The 23,460-nt window shown below is 44.5% G+C and overlaps 1 protein-coding gene, 1 long non-coding RNA gene and 1 pseudogene across 18 annotated transcripts in view; 2 read left to right on the top strand and 1 right to left on the bottom strand.

Moving 5' to 3' along the window:
• LOC126957414 (probable palmitoyltransferase ZDHHC11B) overlaps positions 1-23,460 on the bottom strand; it is a 167,020-nt gene that overhangs the window by 65,138 nt on the left and 78,422 nt on the right. For 9 of the 17 annotated variants that reach the window (XR_007726743.1, XR_007726747.1, XR_007726748.1 and 6 more), the window contains exons 13-15: positions 23,366-23,453; positions 17,885-17,919; positions 4,085-4,149 (exon numbers count right to left, since the gene is read on the bottom strand). Coding sequence is in view for 3 of the 17 variants with exons in the window: in XM_050795212.1 (XP_050651169.1) it covers positions 4,092-4,149; positions 17,885-17,919; positions 23,366-23,453 (181 nt within the window). In the remaining 14 variants the exon portion in view is untranslated. Of the gene's footprint in view, positions 1-908; positions 1,036-1,118; positions 1,160-4,084; positions 4,150-4,282; positions 4,904-5,520; positions 5,755-10,714; positions 10,742-17,884; positions 17,920-23,365; positions 23,454-23,460 lie in introns of those variants that run through there. The other 8 variants (XM_050795215.1, XR_007726756.1, XR_007726758.1 and 5 more) reach the window with 8 other exon arrangements.
• Positions 1-23,460, top strand: part of LOC126957434 (uncharacterized) — a 126,117-nt gene that overhangs the window by 47,874 nt on the left and 54,783 nt on the right. The window lies entirely within an intron of this gene.
• Positions 19,465-20,236, top strand: LOC126957425 (signal peptidase complex subunit 2-like; annotated as a pseudogene).

The raw sequence follows: 23,460 nt of genomic DNA, 5'->3' as shown, positions 1-23,460 counted from the left end.
CTACTAAAAATACAAAAAATTAGCCGGGCGTGGTGGCGGGCACCTGTAGTCCCAGCTACTCGGGAGGCTGAGGCAAGAGAATGGCGTGACCCCAGGAGGTGGAGCTTGCAGTGAGCCGAGATCACACCACCACACTTCAGCCTGGGTGACAGAGCGAGACTCTGTCTAAAAAGAAAAAAAAAAAAGATTGTATATATTTTTTTTCTTAAAAAATACATATGTATGTATATAAATTTTTTCTTTAAGGCATTCATCAATTGAATAATGTTGTGTCTAGAATTTTATTTACCCTTCTTGGATTCACTGCACTTTATAAATCTGTGAGTTGGTGTCTTCTAACAATGTTGGCAAATTCTCAGCCAAATCTCCTTAAATACGACCTCTTCCCAATTTTCTCTCTTTTCTCTTTCTGGAACTCTAACTAAACATAACATAGTCTTCAAACTATATTCTCATTAATGTCTTTGACATTAATGTCTAATTTGTTGTCAAATCCATCCATCAGGTTAAAAAAAATCAGTGATATTTCTCATTTGTATTAGTTTTTTTGGTATTTTTCCAAATCTGCTTGATAATTTAAAAAACAGTTTTCTGTTCCCTCCAGATATTTTTGAGTTTGTGTTTTCTTTCTTTATGTTTTGGTCGGCCAAATTCAATATCTGAAGTATTTGTGTGTCTGTTTCTACTATGGTTTCTGTTGCTTCTCACTCATAGTGCTTTGTTTTCACGTGTGGTGAGTTATTTTTCATTGAGAGTTGCTCATTTGCTTGTAGTTTTATTTGTAAGAAATCTTTGAGCCTTAGGATGAAGGTTTGTTACTCATAAGGAATGATGCTTGGCCCCTGGGAATGATCAGTGCAGAATCACTCTACATTAAACTCTCAGCGTGGGGAGTTTCAGTCACTCACCTCGCACACAGTTAGGGACAACCTGTTGCTCCAAATACTCGGCAGTGTTTTTTCTCTCTTTCTTTCAGCTCTAGGGCTTGAGATGACTGATCACTCCTGATTTCTTTGCGGGTGGAGAAGTGAGTTGCTTCTAGTTTGCCACTGCAATGAGGGTACCGCCATCTGGGGGTGCCAACTTTAAGAGATTACTGATTGGCTTGCCATTTGGGCTGTGCTCTCAGCTTGATCTTCTCTTTTTGTCTCTTGTAAAGCTGAAAATGAAGTTCACCAGGTTTCCCAAACGCCCTCGGGGCAAAGGCCAGCTGCACTCCCCACTGGGTTTCTCTCTGGGTTCCTCTGTGCCTTGAACCCTAGCCTTAGAATTCCTTATGTTGCCTCAGTTCATTGATGCCTTTAAGAATACTTACCCTCACACTCACATGGACGCGGACACACACGCGCACACACCCCTTAACTTCTCGCACTCACATGGACTTAGACACGCATGCGCGCACACACACAACCCTAACTTCCTCGGACACGCACGCACACACACAACCTCCTAACTTCCTCAGTTTTCAGAGCATTGTCCGATCCTTGTGACTTGCCACATGACTAGAACCTCAGGCTTCATATCACTACCTTCTTTCTTTCCCCTCCCTTTTCCCTTTATGCCATCAGTCTGTATTCCACGATCTTTAAAATCTACCTTAAGTCCTTTCTGGGATTATGTAAAAATCAGACAACTCTCTTAGCCACCATCTCCTTTTCTAGAGATAGGAGTGACTGACTCCTACCCACAGGCACTTGGAGAAGGGGAAGGTATATACTGAAGACGTGTTTCATGTAGGCTGCAGTAATTCACAACTGTAAGATGTTATCACAGCCAACATCTGCTGTTTAAAACTTTAGAGGTGAATATTTTTTTTTTAATGAGGCTAAATCATTTCAGAAGCACTCCAGGAAGACCAGTTGCTTTAGAAATGATTTAGCCTCATTCAAACATAATGCAAACGATAAAGAACATGCAATTATCAGTAACTTCAGCAGACAAGCTGTGGTTGGCTGAGTTTGAGCTTCTATAAAACACACTGAATCATCTTGTTTCAATCACTAATCAAGCTCTGCCATGGGAACTTGCTGTTTGCTATGGTTTGGACATCTGACCCTTCCAAACCTTATGTTGAAATTTGATCTCCAGTGTTGGAGATGGGGCCTCACAGGAGGTGTTTGTGTCATGGGGGTGGACCCCTTACGAAGAGAGTAAAGCCCTCCCTCTGAAGGGAGTGAGTTCAGCTCCAGCAGTTCTTGCTCTAACCAACGCATGGGCTCTTGTTGAAAAGGGCCTGGAGCCTCCTCCACCCCTTCGCCTCCCCTCTCTCCATGTGATCTCTGCACATGTCAGCTCCCTTCACCTTCTGCTGTTGGCGGAAGAAGACTGAGACCATCACCGCATACACAGCTCAATCTTGAACTTTTCAGTCATCAGAATCACAAGCCAAATACACTTTTTTTCTTTACAAATTACCCAGGTTCAAGTGTCTCTTTGTAGTAACACCAATGGACAAAGACACCGCTTGTGTCCATCAATGTTAGCCACTGTTGCTCACGGCAGGGAGTCCATGGCTCCATTTGATGCTCACATGGAAGGATGTCCACAGCAGCTGTCAGTTCTTTGCAGATGATTTGCAAGTTGACGCTTCAGCCAAGTGTCCAGCTCCACTTCTCGGGCTCTGCTACTCCTCAGCCGTTTCACTGTTGCACACAGAGGGAATGGTGGGAGAAGCACGTAGAATCAGGTGCTGTTCTGTAGACATCCTACATGAGCTCAAGTTGTAGCTTCTTAAGTTTGTCCTTCATATCACTGAGACAGTTTTTACAGCACCAGTTTACTTCATCTTTCCTTGATTTTAATTTTGCAATTTCATGGTCAGTTTCTTGCAATCTTTCCATATCTCATTCAGCTCCCCTTTGATCTCAGGGGATTTGTCTTCTCATCTCAGCTTGTCTCCAATTATGATTTTGGTCCTGCCTCATTAAGCCCCTGTGCTATGCATCTCAAACACTGTTTTTCTAGAGAACAATTTTCCTAGGTTTGCTGTCTCTCTGGGCTTTCCTGGTGATGTCTATTCCCAGTTCTGCAACATTTTCACAGGATATACACAGAACCATCAGTCCTGCCCTCTTGTCCTCTAGGGTGCTGGTCAGGGCTGTGCTGCTGGGAGACCTTGACCTTCCTCAGGGCTCCAAGGCACCCAGCCAGCTGTGGGAAGCTGCCGGGAGCACAGGAACCCTGAGGATCCCAGGGCTCTTGATGTTTTCCCCGATCACAGGACTTTTCTTGTATGGATCATGCCTTTGAGGATTCAGTGTGCCCTATACCCTTTTCCTGTCCAGCTGGTTTTTGCGAGGTGCTTCTCTGAAGCATTGTGAGAAGGCAGGTACTGAATGGTAGAGTTCAGGGTGCAAAGGAGCTTGCCTTGCCTTGGAAAGCACAGGTAACAGCTTAGAGAAAGGGCTGAGGTCTCATTTTCAGATACAATCATGTCTTGTGTTTCTTAGCTGAGGGGATATAGAAGTGGAGGGACAGCATGCTCCTCTGTTTTCAAGTGCTCAGCTTCCTATTCTGATGGCAGAGCATGGCTGGATGGTTTGCCAACTCATGTGTGTGCCTCATAGCAAATTCCTTTAGCCTTCTAGTGAGTAAACTTTCCCCCTGATTCTGGAAGTCAATGATCATTTGTTTCACAGTTAAATTTCGCTGCATTCTATGGATCGTCCTAAAGGTTTGAGCAGAAAGCTCGGATAGGTAGGGTCAGAGGCTTCTAATAGAAATCATCTTAAAATGGCAGGTGTTCATTATTTAAAGTTCTTAGATTAGTACAATTGGGTGAAAATAATTCTTAGTTTAGACTTAAAAGCAAGTATGAAAATGAGCAGTCTACAATTTATACATTGTTTACTTCCTAGAAAATAAAGATGAATTGATATTTTCATACATCATCTGCCATGCACTACTTCTACAGACGGACACGTGGCTCACATTCTGGGGTTACTGTTGACATCAAGAGACAAGGAAACAGCAAGCATCCTAGCCCTTGAGTTTGCACTGGTGATTTTTTAAAGAAGATATTGCACTCTCTAGAGAACCAAACCTGGGCAGATTTCAACACGACCCGTACTGCCACATACCTTACCTGAATCTCAGGCTTCACTTTCAGCACTGTCGGTTTTCATGGGCTGTCTTCTTTCTTGTTGCGGCCTGTTTGCAGTATTCAGAAAGAGAAACAACAGAGAACGTGTGATGTAATATTTGTTATACTGCCGAAGTGGACAAAATGTGTCAACGAGAGTACAGTTTAGAGATGAGCTTGTGACGGGGGCAATCGCTTCACCTCTCTGAGTTTCGGAGCCTTCGTTTTTGTGAAGATGGTGATAAGACCGCACTGCTGGAAGAATGTTGCTTTCTTCTTCTGCATGTGTGCTGATACAGCGAGATAAAGTGTGTTTTCCCTGATCAATAAGAGGGTCTTGTGGTAGCCAAGGAGGCTGGTTTGGATTTCTAGCATGAAAAGTGGGGAAATATGGGCCCACAAGAGGTCATCCCATGCCTGGCACCTTCTCACAACTCTTGCTTGATTGTGGCGAGTTCTGGCTGTCAGGGAGCCTTAAGTGTTTTTACACCCACATCTTGGGTACAGGTGTTTTGCTCTCTGCCCTGATGCTACACTAGCGCAGCCAGCCAAGAACTTGACTGTTTATACGTGCTGGCCAGCTGGCAGGAGAAGTGACCGTGTTGCTGCCCAGACTCTGCAAAGGTTTGGAGTTCAGGCTTATCTTAACTTGCAATGCTGAATACGTCAGGAATTAGTGACCAGAAATGTGCAAAATCTTGCTTTGAACGTTTTTGAAAGACCCACAAGCAAAAACGTCACTAGGATACTTCTAAATCAAAACAGCGTATCTATCACATGCTAAAGTCTCCCTTCTCTGATCCAATCCTTACTAATTACAATCAGGATATAAATGGATCCATAAATGAGTAAAGAGAGGACATCAAAGAAAAGCAAGAAGGGAAGCCTTTGTTGGATCAGAAATGATGACTCCTAGAAGGAAAGAATGCAAATGGAAGCCGATGCAGAAGGTTCGGTCAGGATGTGCTGCAGAACCTGGAAGAGCCCCCCAGGAATCGCCAGTGAGGAGCAGTGGATGCTCCGCTGGGCAGGGCTCCTGATGGGACAATTAGCTGGGGGACTTGCAGGCTGAGCAGCCAGGCAGTGACTGCTGCTGCAAAACTTCCCACACCATAGGCAACAACGGGAGTGTCTGCCACCAGATTATTGCAGTGGGCGCAGTAGTCTTAGTAGACACAGAAAAGTGCAAGGAAAAAATGTACAGAAGGAAGTGACAGGACTCAATAAGCAAAGGAGAGCTAAGGTACCACCAAGCTAATCCAAAAATTACTGAGAATAAAGAGAAAATAAAATATTAATTTGAAGTGAAAATAAAAGTATGACAAAGTATGATAGGTGAAATAGTGGAGGATTGTGAAATGAAGGTCGGTGGGGAAGAATGTAGATAATGTTGTAAAACTGTGTTTAAGTCTGTATATAAAAATGCAGAAGTAGTTTACCTAAGGACAAAATGGTATTGTAGGAAGCTATAGAGGCTGGTCCTTCCACTGGAACAACCATTGAGCTATAAAGAGTAATTGCAATGAATTATTTGGAAACTCTGGAACCTGGTCAGGCATCTATGGGAGAATGCTTGAAGAAAGGGGAAGCTGGGCCTGGTGCAGTGGCTCATGCTTGTAATCCCAGCACCTTGGGAGGCCGAGGTGGGCCGATCACGAGGTCAGGAGATCGAGACCATCTGGCTAATATGGTGAAACTCCATCTCTACTAAAAATACAAACAAAACAAACCAAAAAAATTAGCTGGGTGTGGTGGCAAGTGCCTGTAGTCCATGATACTCAGGAGGCTGAGGCAGGAGAATGGTGTGAACCCGGGAGGTGGAGCTTACAGTGAGTGGAGATTGCGCCACTGCACTCTAGCCTGGGTGACAGAGCAAGACTGTCTTTAAAAAAAAAAAAAGAGAGAGAAAAGAAAGAAGAAAGAAAGAGCGAAAGAGCGAGCTGCTAGTCCTTTGTGAGTGGTGGACACGAGCCAGCTACTGCCTCCATTTCTTAGTCCTGCTGTGTCTATAAGAGTAGCAACCCACATTCCTGGAGCAGCTGGCTGATGTCAGAGTGAGCATCAGGGACCTTGTCCTCAAAAAATTTGACGTGGTACATTTTGGTCAGTCTGGTGGTGCCTGAGGGATCAATACGGAGACTGCCTTGGTTTTGATCTACTTGGCAGCAGTGGCTTCCTCCAGCAGCATCCACTGGAAGATTTAAAGAGACAGACCTTCCCCCTTGTTTGTAGCTGGATATTTGAGGAAATCTTTGGTAGTTCACTAACTGGTCATATAGATAAAGGAAGAGCAACTTCAGTGACAAGAAATACACATTTTGCAAAAGCAGTTTGAAAAAGTCACAAACTGATGGATCCAGCCTTTAACAAGAGAAAATCCACAGTCCCAGAGGAGGAGAAGCCCTTGATTTTAAGAGTTACCACATTATGATACTCAGAATATCCAGTTTTTAGCAAAAAATTATAGAACATATAAAGAAACAGAATAATATGGCCTATTCACAGGAGAAAAGAACTTGGCATAAACTATGTCTGTAAAAGCTCAGACATTTGAATTATTAGTCAAAGACATTAATTAAAGCAGCTGTCTTAAATATGCTCAGTGAACTAAAGGAAGTCGCTGACAAATAACTAAATAATATAGGAAAATTACACATGAGCAAATTAGATTATTAATAGAGATAGAAATTATATATTTTTTAAAAATCAAAAAGAAACTGGAGGTGAAAAGTACATAACTGAAATAAAAAGTTCATTAAAAGAGTTCAACAGATTTGAGCAAGCAGAAGAAAGGATCAGCTAACTTGAAGACAACTGAAATTACCCTGTCTGAGGAACAGAAAAAAAAAGCATGAAGGAAAATGAACAGAGCGTGAAGGATCTGTGAGATACCATCAAGGGTACCAACATATGCAACACAGGAGTCTCCAAAGGAGAAGAGAAGGAAAGAGGCAGAAAAATACAGTGTTCCCCCATTATCAGCCGTTTTGTTTTCTGCACTTTCAGTTACCTTTGGGCAACCACAGTCCAATAATATTAAATGGAAAATTCCAGAAATAAACAATTCACAAGTTTTAAATTGTGTGTAGTTCTGAGTAGCATGATGAAATGTCATTCTGCCCTGCTCTGCCCACGCAGGACATGAATAATCACTTTGTCCAGCATATCCATGCTGTATACACTATCTGCCCATTAATGTACAGGAAAAAAAACATACTGTATAGAGTGTGGTACAATCTACAGTTTCAGATATTCACTGGGATTCTTGGAACGTATCCCCCACAGATAATGGTGGAGCAGGAGACTACTGTATTTAAAGAAATAATGGCTGAAAACTTTCTGAATCTAATTAAAGAAATGAATCTACACATCCAAGGAGCTCAACGAATTCCAAGCAGGTTATACGCCAAAAGATCTATGCCAAGACACATTACAGTTAGATTGTCAAGACATATACAACGAGAGAATTTTGAAGGCAGGGAGAGAGAAGTGACTAATCACAATCAAGGGGTCCTTAATAAAATTATAAGGTGATTTCCCAATAGAAACTAAGGAGGCTCAAAGGCAGTGGGGTGACATATTTAAATGCCCTGGAAGGGGGAAAATACCTGTCAACCAAGAATTCTGTATGTGACAAATCTATCCTTCCAGAATGAAGCAATAACTAAGACATTCTCAGATAGACAAAAGTTGAGGGAATTCATTACCAGTAGACCTACCCTAAAAGAAACGTTAAAGAAATTATTTAGTCTTAAATGAAGAGACACTAGACAGTAACTCAAAACCATACAAATAAACAAACAACATTGGTAAAGAAATAGAGAACATAGGTAAATATACAAGTCAATAATATTGTACTTTTGGCTTATAACTCTTTTTTTTTCTATAAAATTTAAAAGTCAAATGTATAATACAATAACTATAAACATTGTTAATGGGCACACACTGTATAAAGATGTAATCATTGACAACAGCAATATAGAGGGTGATGGATGGAGATGGATAAAAGCAGTGTTTGTGTACTATTGAAACTAAGTTGGAGCTGACTGTAGTGGCTTACACCTGTAATCCCAGCCTTTGGGAGGCTAAAGTGGGAGGATCGTGTGAGACCAGGAGTTCAAGTCCAGCCTGGGCAATATAGTGATACCCCATTTCCACAAAAAACAATTTAAAATTAGCTAAGTGTGGTGATGTGTGCCTGTAGTCCTAGTTACTTGGAAGGTTGAGGTGGAAAGATTGCTTCAGCCCAGGAGTAGGAGGTTGCAGTGAATTAAGACTATGCACTCCAGCCTGGGCAACAGACTGAGTCCTGTCTCAAAAAAAAAATTCTAAGTTGGTATTCAAACTAGGGTGTTATAAGTTTAAGACATTAATTATTATCCCCAATGTAACCATTCAGAAGATAATTAGAAAATGTACAAAAAGGAAAGAACAAAGGGATCAAAATGGAACATTACAAACATTCAACTAAAGAATTTTTAAATGGGCAGGAATTGAGAAATAAAAAATATATATGATATACAGAATGCAAAAAGCTAAATAGCAGAAGTGAATCATTTCTTATCAGTAATTACTTTAAACATTATATATATATAGCTTGAACTTTTTAATTAAAAATCAGAGATTGGGAGATTGGATTTTTAAAAAGCTGAATGTGGACAAAGATGCTGAGTTAAAGGAGGTTGTCTTCCCTACCAAGTAATGGAGAAGCTCCAGGGCCCCAAGATACGGTGGGTCCCAGGGGAAAGGGGGAGGAGTGAGGATGGGGTTGGGATGTGAGGTTAAGCACAAGGGTGGTAGCTAAGTGTCCATATATGGAACATGTTGCTGACCCCACACAGCAAGCAGCTAGCCTCTGCCAACCCACAGGAGATAAGAAGGGTCTGATGTCAGGATACCAGAGGTATGGCAGGTGGGAGAATGGGGGACGCGCTAGAAAGGAAAGAGTGGGATTTGTGACCATAATACTGAATAACTAGAGTCTTTTGTGGGAGAGAGATGAAGTACTTACTTCTCAGAACTTATGAAGCTATGGGAAGTAAGATGACAAGAAATTAGTGCAGGGATAGACAAACTGACAAGTGGAATTGACTACACAGCCCAGAAATAGACTCAAGAATGCGCATAAATGGAGCTGAGGACATAGGTAGCTTTTTATGCCAGTGGGGATCAATGAATGGAGCTGGAAACAATACAAATCCATAGAGGAAAGAATGAAGTTAGATCTCTACCTCACACCATACACTGAAATCAACAAAAGATAAAGACTTGGCTCTCAAAATCAAAACTTAAAACCTTTAGTAGAAATAACAGATGGCTATCTTTTAGATATTTTGGTGGAAAGATTCATTAATCAAGAACTAAAAGCATTCCTTTTACAATATGAATAAACATGACTATATTGTAATGCATGATCTGGTTTCTAGAATGGTATATTAAATTAAGCATGGAGTTAAGCTGCACATGGACAGACTCTATCTGTAATTCACCCAACTGACAAAAGGTGTGTATAAAGAATATATAAAAACTCATATAAATCAATGAGAAGCACAAAGAGTCCAATGGAAAAATGGACTAGGGACATGAGCAAGTGCTTCATGGAAGAGAAAACTCGCATGGCTCACATGTGTTCAGATTCATTAATAATCAGGAAAATACTGGAGGAGGTCACAATAAGCCACCAGTTCACACTATTCGACTGTCAATTCCAAGTGTGGAGAGGACACGAAGCAATAGGACTTCTTATAGCCTGCTGTGAGAGTGTAACATGTGCAACACCTTTAAAAAATAGTGGCCTTATCTCTGAGAGCTGGACATTCTAGCAATTGCACCACTAGGAATAGCCCCGGGAGAAATGGTTGCACCTGTACAACAGGAGATCTGTCAAGATTGAGCTGCACAGCTGGGTAGCGAAAAACTGGAAACCGTCTCCATGCCCAACCATAGCAGAGCGGGTAATTAAGTGCGGTATGGGGTGGAACAGCCACAGAAGCAAACGCGAACAGACTACAGCGACACGCAGTATGGACAGACCTTGACAATTCAGTATTAAGTGAAAAAAGTGATTCCCCAAAGATTCCAGATATTACATACATACAACGTCCTTTCTGTTAAAAAAAAAAAAAGAAAAAGGAAAAAGTAACCAATGTATTGCATGTATGTACTCTTCAGGAATATTATACATCTCTTTCTCTATACACACACACACACACACACACACACACACACATCCATCTAAGGAACAAAATTTAAAGGAAAGCAAGAGAATGAAGAACATGAGCGGGGTGCAAGGACTTGGAACGGGGGCCCTGACAGCAGACAAAGACGATGTCAGACTCTGCTTTTGTTTTTGGTGCTTCCTCCATCATCATAAATAAACAAAATACAGAGTCAGTGAAGGAAGCACGTCACTCAGATCAAGGATGCATCAGTGTTCCTACCCAGGATTGGGATTAGTGTGACTCTGGGCACCTGGGATCCAAAACAAGGGGAAAGAGGCAACCACCATTCGCTACGCCAGACCCTGGCAGTGACGTTCACAACTCCAGGAGCTCACACATGACCTTCTTGGGAAGCGATACGAATATCCCTCATATCCTTGTGAGGAATAGGGGCTCGGAGTGGATTAAAAACTTATGAGGTTACAGAACCAGCAGCATCTCCACACACTGGCCTAGAACCCAGGTCTGTCTGATGCCAAAGTCCAAATGCAGGTTACGGTGCCAATTAGCTCCTGATCGCTCTGCTAAGAGGAGCTTTGGATTCCTGCAAAGAGTGAGAGAGGGGGGGCCTGGGATGCCTCTGGGGGATATCAGAGCAGCAGGATCAGACGCAGGTCCTGGACTGAGCCTGCAGCTAAGAGAAGCAGCTCACAGGCCGGGTCTGGGGGTGCAGGCCAGTCCCCATCAGACTCTCCGTGACTGTGGCCACTGGAGTTAAGGGCCAGGGTGTGACCTTCCATGGTCAGAATGGGGCTCTCCTAAGTGGAGTGAAAGACAAACCTTAGATCTTCAGGTGGGTCCTTCTGAATCTCTGGGGCCACAGAAGGAAAACTGGGCACTGCAGCCTGATGGGGATGGGAGGGGTCAAGTTGTGCAGCCTCCCTCTCGCTGCGCAGCCTCTTGGGAGCGAGCGCGTGGGACGTCTGTGAGGACCTGCGCCCTTAGCCTTACACCCTTTGCTGGGTGTGTGAGTGCTCAGCTCTCAGTGCAGACGCGGGACATCTGTGAGGACCTGCGCCCTTAGCCTTACACCCTTTGCTGGGTGTGTGAGTGCTCAGCTCTCAGTGCACAGAGACAGCCCGATGGTAGCTGCATCTGCCCTCCTTTCCTCTCCGAGCTCCTCTGCTCTGCCCGAGCTGACCTCTGGGTGTGGGTCCAGACCTGCCCACACATCCTGCGCTGTGTCCTCAGTGCTCCCAGCCCTGCCCCACTTGCAGGCTCCCTCACTCAGTTCTCCTTGGACATTTGAATGTGTCTCCAACACACTCTCGTGCTCCACCTTTTTTAAAAATTAATTAATTAATTAATTTTGAGACGTAGTCTTGCTCTGTTGCCTAGGCTGGAGTGCAGTGGCACGATCTTGGCTCACTACAACCTCCACCTCCTGGGTTCAAGAGATTCTCCTGCCTCAGCCTCCCGAGTAACGGGATTACAGGTGGTGCCATCAAACCAGGCTAATTTTTTGTATTTTTAGTAGAGACAGGGTTTTGCCATGTTAGCCAGGATGGTCTCGATCTCCTGACCTCGTGATCTGCCTGCCTAGACCTCCCCACATACACCATCTTTTGACCATCAGTTAGACGCGCGCACACACACAAACACACACACATTATTTAATCCCACTTGTCTCCTATATGCACAGTTTTCCCAATATTTTATTAAAATTTCAAACATAAACAAGACTGGAAAAGGCTTTACAGAAAAAAAACAAAAAACAAAAAACAAAAAAACCTGAACCCAGCACCTGGATGCCACCAGGGCTAACGATTGTCCTCCGCCCCATCACATAACTGCCCGCCCATCGCCCTGGTCTGCCGCATTTCAGACTGGTTGCAGACGTCCACACATCTCGCTGAGATGCACACACGGTACTTCCGGCACTGCAACACCTATTTTTGTGTTCTGTCTGCTTCTGTCACACACACACACGTGTTTCATAGTTGAAAATATTTTCTGTCCCCGACTTTTTCTTCTATTCCACACCCGTCTTTGATGTTGTTCCACAGGACCCTTCCTGTAGACGGAGTGCCCGTGTCCCCCAGATTCACATGCTAAAGTCCTAACCCGAGGGTTGTGTGTCATAAAGCAGAGCCTTTGGTGTCAGCTCACGAACGAGGGACCCCGATGACAGGATTCGTCCAGTGTCTTTAGAACAGGCATCCGAGTCGGACCTCACTCTCAACTCCCTGTGTGTGAGGACAACCAGAGGAGGCCATCGGAGGACCAGGAAGGGGCTCTCACCAGACACCAGATCTGCCGGCGCCTTGACCTGGGACTTCCCAGGCTCTGGAATGGTGAGAAATACATGTTTGTTGCCTAAGCCCCTGGTGCGTGGTACTTCTGTGGAAGCAGGCGGAACAGACTAGAACACCTATGAATGCTTACAATTAGTCAAACAAGCAACTCAGAGTATTGTTGCAACCTCCACTGTGGAGGAAGACTGCTTGGTGCTCACTGGAGGGAAGAGACCAGCAGCTTTGGGGATACCCCAGACGGCAAGGTCCTTTCTAGATGCCAAACAGCGGCAGGACTCAGGCTCAAGCCCTGGCGGGGAGACAGGAGCTCCTCATGATCCCCTCTGCTAGGAAGCAGAGAGGAAGGAAAGACCACCTGTCAGCAAAGCAGAGTCTTACTTTGGCGGGGAGCTCACAACAGGCCATGAAGGCTCCAAAGTTCTGCAAGCACCATTACCATGGTTTCTGCTTGTCAGCAGATCCCAGGAACAGGTAGCTCCTGGGAGGTTGTGTGAGTGCTCAGAAGTGTACCACACAACAGACACCACCTGGGCATGAGTCTCACATGGAAAGCACCCTTGATGCTTGCTAGTGGGATAATACAAAGGAACGGCCCCAGCCTCCAGTGGAAAATTAATACAAGCCACTGAATGAGGCGCTGGGGATTAGGGTCTTCACAAGGGCAATCCTGCTCCCTATTCCCACTTTCATTCCAGCTGGTCAGCCTGAATCCACCCATTCCCTTCAACATCCCACAGCAAACACGCAGACCAGAATATCCCCATAAGTCTGTCTAATATCCACCACTAGAGACACTATAAATTCCTACACATTTCCCACTAAAATAGACCTGTGATTAGCAACATCACACCGCACAGGCACTTAATGGATGGATTTTCCCCCTGTGGCAAAGCGTGACACGATTTAAACAAAGTCCCTGATCGCTACAAACTGATGTTTGTAATGTGTCCAGTGCCCAGCAGGCAGAGCCTGAAATAAAAGGCTGTGAGGGAGTCTATAAGGTGGACCAGCTGGATCCAAACTGTTAGGTGACCATGGAAGCATTTTCTGTGACAAGAAAAAGGGTTAATGGCAAGTTATCGCCTGTTGCATCTAGAGGCTTTGTAAACTTATGTGTTGTTAGTGTAACACTTTTCACGTTAAACGAGGTTAGGTTAGCTCATTCTCCTATGGAGAAGACTCGATTGAAATGAAGACAGCTTCCAACAAAGAGGAGTATGATTTAAGGATGGAGTGGTTTATGCCCATCAGACAGAACAATGTAGAGTTTAAAAAGCAGGTCCTAAAGAGGTGTATAACATGATTATAATTTCATTTAGAAAATGGGTCTCATACACAGAAAAAATGTTAAAAGGGAAGCTGCAGGAGGTGCCAATCAAAATGCCTGCAGTAGCCATTGGTGGGTGGGAGGACTGTGAGTGAGTTAGGTTTTTACACCAAGAATTTTTGTTTTCCATTTTGAATGTGTACTGATAAAACATATATATTTTTTCAAAGTGAAAATTTACAATCCTGGTCACAATCAATTTTCTATCATTCTTGCCAGAAACGGATCAAAGAGAAAATGTCTTAGTTTTTACCTAATATCAGAACCATAGTCAGGTTATACTTCGAAGTAAAATTCAGCATAACCTGGATTCACTAAATCAAAGAAAACCAATTTAGAAGAAACATTAGTGGGTTGTGTGAAAGAGCATTTTCACACTAAGTGATATTTAATCCTTGATGGCTGAAACCAGGCACAACTCTTAAGCAATTCTCAGGTTTGAGAAACTGATGAACGGGGCACATCTCCTGGGCGGCCTTTCTCTGACCCAGGAAGCTGCCTGCCTCTTGAGCTGCAGAACCCGGCTGGCCTTCCCTGGCCTGGAACTCTGGCACTGCCCCCAGAGCGTTACCATGAAGGGCAGAGCTTCGGGGGCACTCAGGAAGAGCAAGACAGGAACTTCTGTCCTCTGCTCAGCTGGGGGAGACTGACTTACTGGGGCTCCCTGTGGAGTTGGGATGCAGGGAAAACACTATGGGCCGCTCTCAAAATAAGGTGTATGTTTAACACAACTTTGCTCCAAATTCCAGGTTTCCTGGAACTGAAACAAAATGTATTTTCCATATAAATTTTAAATAAACTTACATGAAAAAATTAACTTTAAAAATTGTCAGAACTTTTAGAAATGAAAAAACCTGAGAATGTGCCTGTCAGACATTAAAGTGTAGCTCAGGAAGGTCCAGTAATTAAAACAGCATGGTTTAGGACACAGATCAACAAGACAGAAATAAACGTGTAGAAACAGATCTGAGTCTAGTGCTTATGGCAAGCACTAGAAAAGGGGGCCTTTGAATTAGATGGGAAAGGTGTATTGTTTCATAAACAAGGTGGTAACCATTAGTTAAGTCTTCGAGATAAAATAACCTTAGCTCTCTCCCTGTATGCAAAAGTAAGTTCAGGATGGCTCGAAAATCAAAATATAAGGAAAACCAAAAGAGAAAAATTATGAAAATATCAGCAGAGAGTTCTAGATGATATTTGTACAACTCTGGAGTAAGAAACACTTTTTAAAGTAAGACAGGAACATTTGACAACTTTGACTTCAGAAAAATTTATGACCTTCACTTTGCAAAAGACATGATAAACACAAAATTTTAAGAGACAGACTGAAAGAAATACATTGGAAACACATAGATCACAGAAGTATTATCCCTAATGTGCAAAGACCACTTAATATTGACAATACAAACAACTCCATTTAAAAGCGTGCAAACATTTGAAAAGCTAATTCATACAAGAGGAACTGTGAAACAGTAAAAAGAGAATGACAATATGTTCAGTGTCATTAGTAACAATTAGAGAGAGAACAGTATTGTCAGTGTCTGCCAACACTGGCACAAAGGTGCTTCTTGCAATTTTGTTTGCAAAACCTAAACTTGGCCATAAACTTAATATCCCGTAGTGAACAACGGTTGACTAAGCCACGGTATATGCACATCATGAAAGAGGGTGAAGTTCCTCACAAGAAGAAAACACATCTCACATCTCTGTGAAACGCCATGCACGTAAAATCCATGCCAGCCACGCACGTAATCCATGCCAGCCACGCACGTGATCCATGCCAGTCACGCACGTGATCCATGCCAGTCACGCACGTGATCCATGCCAGTCACGCACGTGATCCATGCCAGTCACGCACGTGATCCATGCCAGTCACGCACGTGATCCATGCCAGTCATGCACGTGATCCATGCCAGTCATGCACGTAATCCATGCCATACTGTTGAAGAAATCAAAAGAGGAAGCTGCAGAATGATTCATATGGTGTACGGTAACCTCTCAACGTGAGTGAATATGTAGAGAGAAAAAACATGTATTTACCCTCTATTATTAAAACGGCATTTTGAGGTGGTATTCAGGAAGGGAGGTGCAGAATATTTTTAACTTATGTACTATGGTATTTAAACTGATACAATGAGCATGTCATAAGGTTTTAAGTTCTAAGTATAAGTTAGGTATTCAATTCTCCCCCATCTAAATGTTGCTCCACGGCCAGACACAGTGGCTCATGTCTGTAGTCCCAGCACTTTAGGGGGCTGAGGCGGGCAAATCACTTGAGCTCAGGAGTTTGAGACCAGCCTGGGCAACATGGTGAAACCCCATCTCTACAAAAGTTGGCTCAGCGTGGTGGCATGAGCCTGTGGTCCCAGCTACTTGGGAGGCTGAGGTGGGTGGATTGCGAGAACCCAAGTGGCAAAGGTTGTAGTGAGCTGAGATTGTGCCACTGCACTGCAGCCTGGGTGAGACAGTAAGACCCTGTCTCAAAAAAATAATAAATAATAATTTTAAAAATGTTGCTCCATGATCCAGGGCAGCTGGGTTGGGAGGATGAGGCCAGCTGGGTGCACTGATCAGTGAGGGGGAGACCCAGGAGGCATGCGGTGACCTCAGCAGTCTGGGGTCCCAGGTGCCTCTAGAGGAACCCCGAGCAGCTCTGAGCCATGAGGTGTGGGTGCTCCTTCTTCCAAGCATGAGGAGCCTCCCTCACACACCCTCCCTGAATAATGTCGGTCCTGTCTCTGGGCGTATGTCCACTGGGCCCTCCATGGTTTGGCCATCTGGCCCCGCTCAGCAGCATGACCTAATGGAATGGTGGCAGAGACCCCAGAGGACCTGGGCCAGGACAGCTGCAGCTGCTGGGTGCCCAGAGTAGAGGACGGGGCTGTTCTGTGCAGGCTGAGGTGGGCGCTTCCCCTGTGGGGCCAGCTGGGACTCCCTGCAGTGACAGGAGGAGTATGGCAGGCAGGGTGGGGACCGGGATGTGATGTGAGGGCAGGAAGGAGGCTGTGTCAGTGTGAGAGAGAGTGTGTGTGCATTTGACTGTGTGCGAGAGAGAGTGTGTGTGTATGTGCACACGTGCATGCCTGTGTCTGTGCACCTGGAGTGCTTTGAGACAATGATTCTTATCTTTCCATTTCATTTCATTTTAGACTGTATTAAATGGTTCTGGATGAAACTTATTGTAGAGGGTAGGAGTGCAATATCTAAACCCTGAAACCCTGGGAAATGATGTATAAAGTTGCTTTTTAAAATATAAAGTTAGTATGTCTTCATTTTATGGAAAGGAAAATGAAATTGCAAACAAAGAGTAAATAACTTAGCATCATGTGTGAGTAGATTTCCTATTACTCTATGTTCTGTGACAAGTGTATCCTGTACTTGAGATTCTCTGTACTTGAGATATCCTGTACTTGAGATTCATAACAAATGCATAACAAAAGAATATGCATTTATTATGGCTGCACAATATTATTTCATCAAGGAACAGGGTACCCTTTAGAATGTATGCTTAAAACCGGATCATGGTCCTCTTTATAATGGTCCTCTTTCAGCTTTCGTAGTTTGGAGGGTGAAAAAGTGGTGTGCAGTTGGGCTGGAATTGTGCAGTGTTGGGGCAGAGCTGTCATTAGTGGATATATTTAGAGTTGAAACGACAAGACCTAATTCTCAATGAATCCCTATTAGAAACATTAAAATACATTCAGGCTCACAACATTACATGTGTTTAAAGAAAGAAAATAACTACACTTGGCCTTATTTTTGTGTATACGTTCAAATGTTATTTATGAAGAATTCTGTAATTTTTTTCAAGTAAGATAAGTGCAATACGCTACATGAATGGCTATAAATGTTAAGTGAAACATTTCTACTTTCCATTATGTCATCAGCTTCTTGGAAGACATTAAATAGAGGACACACTTTCCTAAGTAATTCTAGTTCAGGCAAGGGTACAACTATGTTTCAGACAGATAAAACATTCCCATTAAACTTACAAACTTACCCAAGTGAAGATAGACTTGGGGCATCATCTGTTTCCTGTGGGAAAGTGAAGCAAAATTCATAGGATGAACAAAGACCTTGTTGACATTCAACTTATTCTCAAACAAAATTCAAGTTCATTACTAGTCAGTTCTGAGTAACGGTACATTAAGAATGCCTGGACATGGAATAGGATCTCAGTGGTGGGACATCACCCTTCCTCCCAATCCTTGTATTATGGGCTGAACTATATCCTCCTCCAAATTCATAGGTCGACATCCTGACAACCAGTGACCTAGAATGTGGCTGTATGAGGAGACAGGGTATTGAAAGAGGTAACTGATGTTAGATGAGGCTATTACGGTAAACCCTAATCCAGAGTGACTGGTGTCCTTATAAGAAGCAGAGATGATGACAGACACACATACAGAGGGAAGACTGTGGGAGGACACAGAGAACAGGTGGCCATGTACAAGGCAAGGAGAGAGGCCTTGGGAGAAACCAACCCAGCAGACACTGTGCTCTGGGACTTCCAGCCTCCAGATATGTGAGAAAACACATTTCTTGTTTCAACACCCCATGTGTGGTTCCTGCTTGTGGAATCTCTAGCAAAGAAAAACACCTGTTATATGTGCACACACATTGTTTTCAGTGCTCTTGGGTAAGAACCTGGGAGTGGGAGTGCTGGGTTATATGATAAGTATATGCTCAGCATCTGAAGCTTTGCCAGAACGCCTGCCGACGTGGCATCATCTTTCATCCCCATGAGCAATGGATGAGACTTTCAATTCTCCCACCTCTTCACCAACACTTGGTATTGTTCATCTTCCTTTTAATTTTTTTTTTAGAGACAGAGTCTTGCTTTCATTGCTCTTGGGTAAGAATCGGGGAGTGAGAGCGTTGGGTCATACCAAAAGTACCTACTCAGCATCAGAAGGTTTGCCAAACTGCTTGGTGATGTGGCATCATCTTTCATCCCCATTAGCAATGGATGAGACTTCCAGTTCTCCCACATCTTCACCAACACTTGGTGTTGTTCATCTTTTTAAAAATCTATTTTTTTAGACATAGGTTGCCCAGGCTGGTCTCAAACTCCTGGCCTCAAACAATCCTTCTGCCTCCTTGGACTCCCAAAGTGCTGGGATTTCAGGTGTGAGCCACTATGCCTGGTTTACATTGCAAATCATTTTTTATTGTAGCCTTTCTAACATGGGTGCCATGCTATCTTAATGGGCTTTTGCTTGTGGATCCCTGATGGTAAATGATGTTGAGCACCATGTGCTTTGTCATTCATATTACGGCCTTGGGGAAGTTTTGTGTTCAAATCTTTTGCCCAATTAAAAACAGAGTTTTCTTGTTACTGAGTTTTGAAAATTCTTTAAATATTCTGGATACAAGTATATGACTTGTAAATATTTTATTTCAGTCTGTGGCTTATATTTTCGTTCTCTTAATGGTGTCAATTGAAGGGAAATTTTTAAATGCTTAAAGTCAAATTATTCTTTTTTTCAGAAATAGTGTTTTTGGTATCTATCAAAGAAAACATTGCCTAACAGAAGATCACAAAGATATCCTATGGAGGGAGACGCAGAGGTGGACAAGATGGCGGCAGCAGCTGCCCAGGCAGGAGGCACCGCAGTGGTGGTGGTGGCGGTGGTGGGGCTGGCGGGGGTTCCAGCTGTGGGACAGGCAGAGGCTGTAGCGGCATGTTGGATAAATGGAAGATAGATGATATGCCTGTAAAAACTGACAAGTGGGATGGATCAGCTGTGAAAACTCTGGATGATTCTGCCAAAAAGGCACTTCTGGAAAAATACAAATATGTGGAGAATTTTTGTCTAATCGACGGTCACCTCACTATCTATACAATCTCCTGTTGCTTTGCCACAGTGGCTGTGACTTGGGATTATACGCATCCCTTTCCAGAGTCCAAGCCCGTTTTGGCTTTGTGCCTCATATCCTGTTCTGTGATGATGGGAATTCTGACCATTTAGACCTTATCTGAGATCACCATCTTTCTCGTGGCCCACAGAAAAGAGCCTACAGGAGTGGATTCTGGTGATATCTGGGAGCTGCCCTCCAGTCTTAAAAGGTTTGATGGCAAATACACCCTGAAGCTGACCTTCATCAGTAGAACAAAACAGCAGCGGGAAGACCAGTTCACCAAGTCTATTGCTGAGTTTTGACCCGAGTGGGACACTGGTCATGGATGCATGAGCCTGCAATGTCCAGGCTCCATGACAGTCTCACCATAGGAAGAAACATTAAATAGCCAATTCTAAAGGTAGTCCTCTTTCTGCTGGATCTTGCTGAATTACTGAACTGGGTGGTGGGGGAGATAAAAATAACTTAAAATGGGTAAAGTAAGAACTGTTAAAAAGTCCATGTTTTGTCCTGAAATTTTAGTCTATTCTGGATAAACACGATTTTCTGACACAGATATGAGAAGTTGTAGCTCTGATGTCTAGCTGTAGTCACCTCGGTATTCTGTTTGCATTATTTTAATTTGCTTTTCTGCAAAAGCATTTTAGCTAAAAGTTGTACAGACTTTTCCCTTTGTACCTACCAATACTTTATATACTATAGCTTTGTGCCATGCAGCATTTTAAGATACAATTTAAAAAAATTATTAATGTGGGCCAGGCGCGGTGGCTCAAGCCTGTAATCCCAGCACTTTGGGAGGCCGAGACGGGCGGATCACGAGGACAGGAGATCGAGACCATCCTGGCTAACACGGTGAAACCCCGTCTCTACTAAAAAATACAAACAAACAAACAAACAAACAAAAAACTAGCCGGGTGAGGTGGCGGGCATCTGTAGTCCCAGCTACCGGGGAGGCTGAGGCAGAAGAATGGCGTAAACTCGGGAGGCGGAGCTTGCAGTGAGCTGAGATCCGGCCACTGCACTCCAGCCTGGGCGACAGAGCGAGACTCCGTCTCAAAAAAAAAAAAAAAAAATTAATGTGTTGTTGACACTATTAATTCCTAGTTGAACAGTTAATGTGTTACTGACTCAATTAATTCCTATTTCCTGTTTCCTTGAAGAATTCAGGACACAACTCCTTCTGCATGACAGCTTTCCTTCACACACTATTTTTGTGGGTGTGTATATATCTCACTTGGGGAAAATTTTAAAAACACATTTCAAAAACACATAGCTTTTTAATTTATTTGAAACAGACCTTCTGCCTGTTACATTTTGTGCTCTTAGCCAATTTAAGAGGTCGACTGTATACTTAGTGTTAAAAAAATATATTCTATGAGTTTTCTAGGGATGTTAAACTTTTCTCTAAATATGAGGTCTGTGATGGATTCTGCATTGCTTTCTACGTGGAACTGAGCTGTGAGTGTTTGGCATGTGGTTATCAAGCTGCTGCAGCACATTCATTAGAGATGCTTCCATTTCTCGCCTGGGCGCGGTGGCTCAAGCCTGTGATCCCAGCACTTTGGGAGGCCGAGACGGGCGGATCACGAGGTCAGGATATCGAGACCATCCTGGTTAACATGGTGAAACCCCGTCTCTACCAAAAAAAAATACAAAAAACTAGCCAGGCGAGGTGGCGGGCGCCTGTAGTCCCAGCTACTCGGGAGGCTGAGGCAGGAGAATGGCGTGAACCCGGGAGGCGGAGCTTGCAGTGGGCTGAGATCCGGTCACTGCACTACAGCCTGGGTGACAGAGCGAGACTCTGTCTTTAAAAAAACAAAAAGAAAAAAGAAATGCTTCCATTTCTCCCCATTGCCTTGTCTTGGCACCTTCCATTTAAGCCAAACAGCAGAAATGTTAAGAAGGGCTTGTTTCCGGAGTTTCCAGTTTGTTCCATTCATCTACTCAGGGTGTCTTCTTGGAACAACGTTGTCTGCAGCTGCAGGCCCACTCCAAGGGGAGGGGATGGACTGCAGGTCTCTGGAGCGCAGCACAGGGCTGTGCCACGGACGTGGGTGCCAGTGAAGTCACGCTCATTTTCAGACGGAATTCTCCTCCCTGATGTGAACAATGAACCAACGGAGTCTCTTCCATAGGATTGTCTGTAGCCCACAGAGATGCGGGCTTGGGATTCAACCTCATGCTGAGCGGATCTTCTCTGCTTCAGACCAAGCATCATGTGGCTTCACGCGAGAGTGACTGTAAATCATCATCTACAGCGAGACGCTGTGGAGAGACCGGGGGGACTCACAATTGCACCCGGGCAGCAGGTGTCCACGCGGACGATCGCAGGCAGAGAAAATCCCGTGAGCCCGTGTGCCACATGGAGTGAGGGAACTTTGGTGGCTGAGTCTGGGTGGGGGAGGGCTGGGGGCTCGATCGGTTTCCACTGAGTGTGTCTCCAAATCTTCTCTGGAAGTGCAGGCAAGGGGCAAGGCTTGGACGCCAGCGTCGCTGTTCCTCCAGGCTGGGCTGATCCCTTTTCACTTCCAAGTCTCAAGAGCCTGTTCCCTGAAGTCTGGGGAAGTGTGGTGAGGTGGCCCTGCCCCCACAGAGAAGGGGAAGTCACCTGTAACCTCCAGAAGTTGGCCGCCTCACAAAGCCTGCTCAAAAGAATTTCCCCACAGCCTAGCACAGTGGCTCATGCTTGTAATCTCACTGCTATGGGAGGCTGAGGCCAGAGGCTTGCTTGAGACCAGAAGTTTCAAATCAACCCGGGCAACAGAGTGAGACCCCATCTCTTAAGAAATAAAAAATAAATTGGCTGGGTGTGGTGGCACACGCCTATAGTTTCAGCTACTCGGGAGGCTGAGGTAGAAAGAACACTTCAGCCTGGGAGGAGGAGGCTGCAGTGAGCCCTGATCCCACCACTGCAATCCATCCTGGGTGACAGAGTGAGATCCCATCTCTAAAAATAAATAATGACCCAGCAGAAACCACTGGAATCCAGCCCCAGAGCAGGAACAGAAATACGTGGCCCTAAAGCCAGCAGCCGTGCTGGTCTTTTCCTGTGAAGGACAGACACGGAGTCCATGTAACATACACACACCATTCACACACACACACGTGACCACACACCACACACAAAACCACACCCCCATAAACACACACCCCGACATACCTGCACATGTGTCCACACACACATCTCTATCCCCATCTGTCTCCTACACACAGTCCTTCCTCAGCATTTTATTTTAAAAACATAGTACATGGATTCTGCCATGGCTAACAATTTCCCTCCATCCTTTATGACAGCACTGTCGCTCGCTGTGTCTTCTGGGCACTTCAGAGACTGCCCTGGGCATCTGCCCATCACCGCAGCCTGACGGTGGCGCTCCAGTGCTGGGGGCTCCCGCTTTGGTACCCGTCTGTGTCTCTCACCCACAGCTGGGAAGCGTTCCTGCCTCTCACTCCATCTCTCTTCCGTGCTCCACCCACCATCATTCCCATGGGAGCAGCACCTTTGGACACAGAGTGCTTCCATCTGAATACTGCCTTAACCTCAGCTTGGGGGACCTCAGACCACACATTCTGCACACGGCCCTGTTCTCGGGTTGCAGCACTCGTGCCTGCAACTTACCTGTGCCGTCGAACCCCCTTCCGGGTGAACAGTACGGGAGAACGGACTGGGGCGCCTGTAAATCTGCAGGGAGTCCCTGGCATTGACTCTGGTGG

Source organism: Macaca thibetana, chromosome 6 (genome assembly GCF_024542745.1).
Source record: "Macaca thibetana thibetana isolate TM-01 chromosome 6, ASM2454274v1, whole genome shotgun sequence".
Taxonomy (NCBI): domain Eukaryota; kingdom Metazoa; phylum Chordata; class Mammalia; order Primates; family Cercopithecidae; genus Macaca; species Macaca thibetana.
This window is presented reverse-complemented; position numbering and strand designations above follow the sequence as displayed.